General features: G+C 41.3%; 1 protein-coding gene across 1 annotated transcript in view; it reads left to right on the top strand.

Annotated features, from left to right (window-relative positions):
• Window positions 1-679: 679 nt before the first annotated feature.
• Window positions 680-7,995, top strand: part of CDK7 (cyclin dependent kinase 7) — a 36,732-nt gene continuing 29,416 nt past the window's right edge. The window contains exons 1-7 of the mRNA XM_019517748.1: window positions 680-825; window positions 913-972; window positions 1,331-1,364; window positions 3,474-3,541; window positions 3,879-3,947; window positions 6,324-6,434; window positions 7,428-7,546. Coding sequence (XP_019373293.1) covers window positions 766-825; window positions 913-972; window positions 1,331-1,364; window positions 3,474-3,541; window positions 3,879-3,947; window positions 6,324-6,434; window positions 7,428-7,546 — 521 coding nt within the window. The 5' untranslated portion in view covers window positions 680-765. The remainder of the gene's footprint in view (window positions 826-912; window positions 973-1,330; window positions 1,365-3,473; window positions 3,542-3,878; window positions 3,948-6,323; window positions 6,435-7,427; window positions 7,547-7,995) is intronic.

Below are 7,995 nucleotides of genomic sequence, written 5' to 3'. Positions count from 1 at the left end.
GTTACAGGAAACTGTATTTTTCATAAATCCCTATTTTCTCAGACTGACAGGGAGAACAAAACTTGAATATTATCCTGCAGCACGTTATTTGATTGGCATTATTTCCAGCCTGGCCTTCAATGCAGCTTTAGTAAATCTTTACCTTTCTCAAGGAGCATGTCCTGCAGCATCTCAACAAATTTTAAACACACTGGTGAATTAGGTGCCTTAGCACAGGACACGTAATCCAGGTGTATAGGAAAGGAAATGGAGAGCGACGGTGGTGGAGTGATTTGCTCAAGGCCACCTGAGGAAGCAGCTCTGTTCCCATATGTGGGCTCTGCTCAGGGACTCCTCTTTTTTTGGCCGATGCAGAGCAGGGGTCGGAGCCCCCTGAAGAGTGAGCAGAGGAACTTCTTCACCGCAAGGGCAACCCGAACCCGGATCAGACATCGTGGGGAGTTGTAGTCCCGCCTCCACCCCCAGCCCTGGAAGTCTTCAAGGGGAGACTGGACAGGCACCTCGCTGGGTCCTTTGATCTCAGCTCCATTCCAGGATCTTTCGAGGTCCCTTCGGCAGCACCGCCGGGCCTCGCTAGCGCTAGTGGCCGCCTAGCGACGGTTGCCAGGCAACCTGCTAGAAGGTAGGGGCCACGCTACTTCCGCCGCCCCCTCCGAGGGGGGGCAGGACTTCCGTTTGCGAACGGAAGCGACGCGCGGCGCCGGCAGCGACGGTTTAAATCCCCCTCCGCGCGCGGCCCCGCTCCGGCTGCCGCTGCAGTCGGCGATGGATGCGCGGGCGCGCGCCAAGCGCTACGAGAAACTCGACTTCCTCGGGGAGGGGCAGGTGGGCGCGCGGGCCGGGGGCGGGATGGGGGCGGTCGTCCGTCCCCGGGAGACGCGAGTGACCGACCGCGCTATGTTTCCGCCCTAGTTTGCCACCGTGTACAAGGCGCGGGACAAGAGCAGCGGCCGCATCGTGGCCATCAAGAAGGTGGGTCCTGTTGTCCCCCGTCGTCCCCCTCCCGGCTGCTCGCGGGGCTGTAGCCCACAGCGCGGTGCAGCTGCTTCCCTGGCCCCTCCCAGACCGGCCGCGGCCTGCGCCGCGTGTTCCAGCGGGGCTGGAGCGTAAACCTGGTTGCAAAGAATAATGTAATCATTGGTTTTATTTTTGTGTGATGTCTGTTGCTTCCAGACATACCAAAAGCTGCAAATGCGATTGTAAAACAGTACCGGTTGAGGTTTTTACAGCACTGAAACTTGCTTTTTCCTTGAGAAATGTCTGCTCAGTCAAACTGTTGAGGTGTGTGGTTCTTGTTGTAGGTAACACAACATTTACTATCTCTCTTTAGATTAAGCTTGGACATAGATCAGAAGCTAAAGATGGTAAGTACTTCAAATATGGTCCTACAGCATCACTTGCCCTTTTTTTCTTTGCACTGAAGACTATGAAAAATACTTGTTGCCATGGAGCAATGAGTTAATTTCACAGATCTTAATATGGAAAAGTTGTTGTTAACAGCTTTATTGTCAAATTTAATCTCACCTCATTGACTGAGGGGTCCTACAATAAAATCACCACCAAAACGTGCATGTTTCCTATGCAACCAGTGGGAGAAGAAACTGAAATCTTTGCATACATACTCTGAAGTGTCCAGATATTGTTATGATTGGCATGAAATGAAGGTCTGATTGATGCATCTTTTTCCTTGTTTTTGGACCCAATATGAAAACAGCGCTAGCATAAAGTAAATTGTGAAAAATGTACTGAATTTCTTTCAGTTGTGGTGTATAGTGTTAATTGGAAGTAACAAAACTAATTTACAGCACAGTTAGTGTCTTGGGACAACACAAGATGATGATTCTTTTAGTTTTTTGCCCTTAATTCTGTCGAATGTTTCGACATGATACTATTGGTGTTAATGACATTTTAAATCTCTAAGACAACTTGGAGTCCTGTTAAATTTTCTCCCTTTCTACTAAACATTACCAATGACCTCAAGTGTAGTATCATTCATGAATTTCAAGAGTAGTCAGTAAAAAGAATATAACTGTAGAATTAGGTTACTGTGAGTAGTTGCCAATGTGGATTCCTCTACGTGTGCGTATCAGATGCACACAACTTCTAATTCTTTGGAATAGCAATGTCCAGCCAGGTTAAATGTACATCTTGCATTTCTCATCTTCCTACATAAGGATCTAAAAGGTGAGGCAGATGCAGTCTTTTTTTAGCTCCATTTTGTTGTCTTGAACATGAGGTAGAATTCAGTAGGTATCCAACACGTCTTCAGAGCCCATGAATGGACTTGAATGAAATTGGAAAGGTGAGATTTCTTTGAAGGATGTTTCTTAAGGAGATGCTGAGCACTATCCTACAGTCCCTCTTTTACAGCAGACCAAGGTACTTTGTGCCAACCGCTGCACATTCAGAGGGAAATGTAAACCCAGCGTGCCCTTCCCCAGGCTGATTGCTTTCAAGGATGGACTAATCTGGTGTCTCTTGTGTCTGTGTATGGGTTGCATTCTAGATAACTGCTGTCTGTTCTCTGAAAGGATCTGGAAGGCCAAGAGTACTTGGTTTAAGTGTGATATGCTTCAGCAGTCTATATGGGTCACTTCAGACTCAGTAATAGTACTGGATACAGCAAGGCCAGATAAAGCAGTGTTTTATCACAGCCACCAGTGTTGGCACCAGTTACTCCAGTAGCAGTGAAATCTGTGTTATTCCCAACACGGACTCCCTGCTGGCAAGTCCAGCATTTGGTTTCTTTGCTGACTGCTGTTGATCTCAAGCAGTAAAGCCAGCTCATATGTCCACTTATAAACAGGATGTGATGTCAAGCTTGAATGTAGCTCCAAGACTGATGAGAGAGAATGCCAGGCATCTCTCAAGAATTCAGTAGTGAGATCTGAGACCAGTATTGGTACCCATACCTCTGATGGAACAGAATAAGGGCCAGACGTGTCCTGGAGGTACACATCTGCATCATGGACCTCTCCAGGTGAGAAGTGGCCTGAACCAGGACTGGTTGCATTTCCTGTGAGGAGACTTGATCCTTCCCATGATTGCTAATGTATTCCTTCCCATTGAATTTGAATATGAATCCCTTGTGTCTGCCATCCTGAATTAGCCCATGCAGAGCACTGGCCTGGTCAGTTTCTACTGAATGAATGTCCCTGTAAATAGGCCACCTGGCTCATATTGGCTTTACTGGAGACAGTAGTCCTGTAGGAACAGAACAGAATTGTAGTTGTACAGAATTAGCTGTTAAGTGCACATCTGTCACAACAACCAATTTGAATTGCAGTGATATGCTGAACTACCATTCTGCAAACTGAATTTATTTGTTTTCTTGCTTTATGAGGCAATTTGAGGAATGGGGAATTAATCTTAAGCATTTGTTGGCATATTGAACAACCAGAATTAAAGATTCTTAACTGGAAGCTGAATTTAAGTTTGACTTGCTTCCATCTTTGTCCTTTCTTTCAATCTAGGAATCAACAGAACAGCCCTCAGGGAAATAAAACTGTTACAGGAGTTAAGCCATCCAAATATTATTGGTGTAAGTATGAAATAAATACTGGTTATGGAACTGGTCCTATAATAGTCTCTGAATCCTTTAGATGTAGTTTGCTAGTAAGAATTACTGCTGGGATCACAGAGGGGCTTCTTAACATTTTAATATTTGCTATTCTACAGGTTGCCTAGCAACTTTGTTGGGGAGCTAAGCTAACATGTAATTTCTTATACTGTGCTGAAACTGCCAGAGCATGTTTACTTCCCAGTTTGTTTAGCCTGCTACCCCAACCTGAAAATCCCCACAGCTATGAAATAGTACAAAATTAAAACAGAGTTTAAAAGTACTCACGTGTTTATTGGTGGTGTATGTTGTTTTCCAGCTTCTTGATGCATTTGGACACAAATCCAATATTAGTCTGGTGTTTGATTTCATGGAAACAGATTTAGAGGTAATGTTGCTTTAGCAGCTGTATTTTTGACTCTACTTCAGATGTTTTAAAATTATTTAAGTATCCAGGTTGCAGCTGTATTGGTCTAGAGGCAAAAGGAATCAGAACTCATGGTAGAGGTGATATCTTTTATTAAACCAACTAATCACCTCTACCACAAGTTCTGATTCTTTTAAAAATCTTCAGTGGTTTTACGCGTATTCAGTACTGAACTATCAGGCCAACACACAATAATATGAAATATTAAGGATTATATTGGTGTCCAGGGTTGTGTCTTAAATTCAACCTGAATTTTTTTATCAAGGCAGGTTATATTAATGCTACAGGGGATGAGTTTTATACAAATTGCCTTAGCTGACACAAATTATACCTTGAATATCTGTTTCATAGTGTATTTGCACGCAGTTAACTGATCATGTATGTTTTTACTTTTAAATACCCCTCAGTTTCAAGAAAGACAGACATAAATATGTTATGTATCATTTTAATATTTGAGAACCTCAGACATGGACTAGGACCTCATTGCATTAGACACTGCACACTTTAATATTAGTGGAGATAGGCAAGCAGTGACTTACACAGCTGATTTATTGTTAGATATATTGATAGTACACTAACCACTGAGAGATCTCTCTTGTTAATGTTTGGTCCGTAATGGAATCTAAAACAAGTACATCTCCAACAGATCTGCTATCATATTTTGTGCAAGATTTCACTTCATTCTTGAAAGCAGCTTGTATTAGGCAAGAATGCATATCAGGTTTGTTTTTACAAAGACCATCCATATTTACAGTAGTGCTTATTTTAGTATGAAAAGTTAAATGGTTTATCAGTTTGTAATGGCATTGAAAACTTGGAATAGCTTGTAAAACATGAAAAGAAAAGTAGTCTGTGTCATTCACTTCACATCATAAAGGAAGAGAAGCTCTTAAACTGGAGGAGCACAAGATCAAAACAGAACTAGTCAATCAGCAAAAGCTTTGCCTAGTTTTGTAATGGGAATTATACGTAATCAAGTAAAGAGTAACTGTGCAGTCACAAGATTCTAAAGAGTACATTGAGACTTGTGAAATATCAATTATTCTTAATTTAAATAAAGTCTAACCTGTTAAAGGAAATTAAGGCATTGCAAAGCATTTACTTGCACTGTGGAAGTGTCCAGAGGCCCCATGTGAGACAAGGATCTGTTGCAATGTAAGGGAACATAATGCAGTTTCAATTAGCTGATATTTTACAGATCTCAAAGTAACTTGAATTTTCAGATGTCTTTGGAGGTAGAAGTTAGTATAGGAATGCAAAACTTTAGTAAAAGGCAACAGAAAGTATCCAAAAAGTTGTTCATAAAAGATGTAATGAAAAAGGAGGCATCTTCCTTCATCTCCCTTGGATTCTGGAACCAGTTTGTTTGAACTGTCAGTGAAATGGTCATACTTACTTGTATGCATGAAGTGGGATTTGTGTTGTACAAAGACTAGTCTCACGGAGGCCTTATAGCAGGGGTGGGCAATTATTTTGGGCAGAGGACTACTTACTGAGTTTTGGCAAGCCATTGAGGGCTGCATGACAGGCAGCCAGGGGCAGATAAATATTACTTTTCTAAATTTTTAGGGGTCTCGCAGGCCAGATAGAATGGCCTGGTGGGCCTCATCCAGCCCACGAGCTGCATTTTGCCCACCCCTGCCTTACAGGAATGATGAATTTCATATAGTTCAGACAGGAGCAAATGAACACACTAATGAGGATTTCTATGGAGATATACTTGAAATCATTTTGTAGAGATCTTAGAGTTGGTTGGGATCTAGCATATTTCTCTTGCCCAAAGAAAAGCACTTCGGTTTTTGAGATTACTAGCTGGAAGTATTGAGATGACATGCCAGTCTTTATGGTTAGGCAGATAGAGAAGATGAAAGAGGAGTGGAGCAGTTTAACATAGGGTGTCTTGGATATCTGTGCTCTCTCCATTTCATTTTCTATCTTCCAATGTGACTAAGTAACTTTTTGAAGAAATTAGTAAGAATTTCTACCACTTGAAAAAGACAGTGATATGAAGTTTGCAGTGCTGCAGCACCTTTTAATCTCACTTTTCATCATGCACTCCCCTCTTCCTGCCCCCTCCCACCACCCTCTGGCCACCCCCACCAAGTGGCCGAGAGGCAATTTATGTTGTGGTTTTTGCTTCTCAGCCACTTGTGGGGGATGGGGGGACAAAATAGAGCAATATTTGCTGCGCAGTGGCACTTTTAACTTCCACCATGATTTGGGTAGGTCCCTAATTATGTAACATTCAGCACTAAGTACAAAATTACTTTTGATCTGAGAAAACTATAAGGTAGTGTTGCATAGGAAACTTTGGTAACAATCTGACATATTTCACAGGTTATAATTAAGGATACTAGTATTGTGCTGACTCCATCTCACATCAAAGCATACATGCTGATGACACTTCAGGGCTTAGAATACTTGCATCAACACTGGATTCTACACAGGGTAAGTATACTCTGAAGTATGTAAGAGAAACTATGCCCTGTTAGAAAATGCTAATATTTTGCTCTTCGAGGTCCAAAACTTCATTGTACCTGAAACCCACGTGTTGTATAAAAACCTTTTAATAGTTGCTTGTATGGAGAAATGTCAACAACTCTATGCTAATAAACCACTGTACAGGTAGGACAGAGGATGTAAAATTTACTTATGGGGAAACTTCCATTTCTACAGTACATTATTATGATATACATTAGAATTATGAAATAGTTCAAGGGCCAGCAAACTTTTTTAGCAACAGCAGGGCAAATTATTGCAGCTGGGATTAGAGACAGTTTTGTGATGCATTGCTACTTCACCCCCCCCCACCCCTCCAAAATTGCTACTGCTGCACTTGTGACCTGCCTACCATCAGCACTTCCCCTACCAATTGCCACTGTTTCATAACCTGGATGAAATATATAGCTTGGTGATTCCTAAGCTGTAGGTTGGTGACCCTTGTAATACTTTTTTTTTAAATAGGTGCACCGTAACTTTATTTTGACTGTTCTGAATTTAAAAATCCCAATTTATAGTAGTGAAATTAGCCTCATTCGTTAGGTTGTTTCCTGGATGGTGGGGCTAATGTCCTTTAAATGTGCACATTTTTCATATAAAAATCCTAAACAGTGCATCAGTTCCTAATCAGTGTATTAAATACCAATTTTTATGCAACTAATGTGCTGTGGTGCAAGATGTCAGTGCAGCGCCATGGCAGCAAATACATGGTCACCCTCAAGTCAGCTTTTTAACAAAACAAAAAAAGTTTTTGGAACATCATAGTTCATATAGCAAAACTTTACCTGTAGGCATTCTCCAGATGTGTGGTGTAATGTTATTTCCATGTGGGCTTTCTAAGAAGGATGGAAATACTTATGTTAAAATAAGTGCCAGAGGAGCTCATTTGTCTTGTTTTCATTGATAAAGTTTGAGGATTAAATGTCTTTTCTTTCTTGATAGGATCTCAAACCAAACAACTTGTTACTAGATGAAAATGGGGTTCTCAAACTGGCTGATTTTGGTTTGGCAAAATCTTTTGGAAGCCCCAATAGAGTCTATACACATCAGGTTGTAACAAGGTAAAAAATAAAGCTTTCTGCCTGCTTAGTTCTTGGAAACATGTTGCAAAATCAGCTGTGTGCAAAAGTTGGATGCTAACTTTATATACATGTGGTAATAATTGCTGTTAAAGCTGGGCCTCAGTGATCTATAAGTGTTTTGTTTTGTTTTGTTTTTATTCCTTTTAAGAGAATTGCCTAGAATACATGTTTTTTCCAGGATATTTTATGGATGTATGTCTTTCTCTTAAAATGCAAGGAATTATGTAATCGGAACTCATAGTAGAGGTGATGATATCTTTTATTAGACCAACTAGATTTTTGCAAAAAAAATCTTTACTTGCAGGCTCTCAGGCACATGCTTCCTTCTTCAGGCATAGGAGGAAAAACTGTAAAAGGTCTTCTAGGTAGAAATGAAAGTTCATATGTCATAGGAGAGTTGAAGGTGTGGCGTAATTTCCTGTTTGGAA

The sequence above is a fragment of the Gavialis gangeticus genome, unplaced genomic scaffold, assembly GCF_001723915.1.
Source record: "Gavialis gangeticus isolate Ggan-Ray unplaced genomic scaffold, GavGan_comp1, whole genome shotgun sequence".
Taxonomy (NCBI): Eukaryota; Metazoa; Chordata; order Crocodylia; family Gavialidae; genus Gavialis; species Gavialis gangeticus.
Note: the sequence above shows the minus strand (reverse complement) of the source record. Positions and strands in the feature narration are given on the sequence as shown.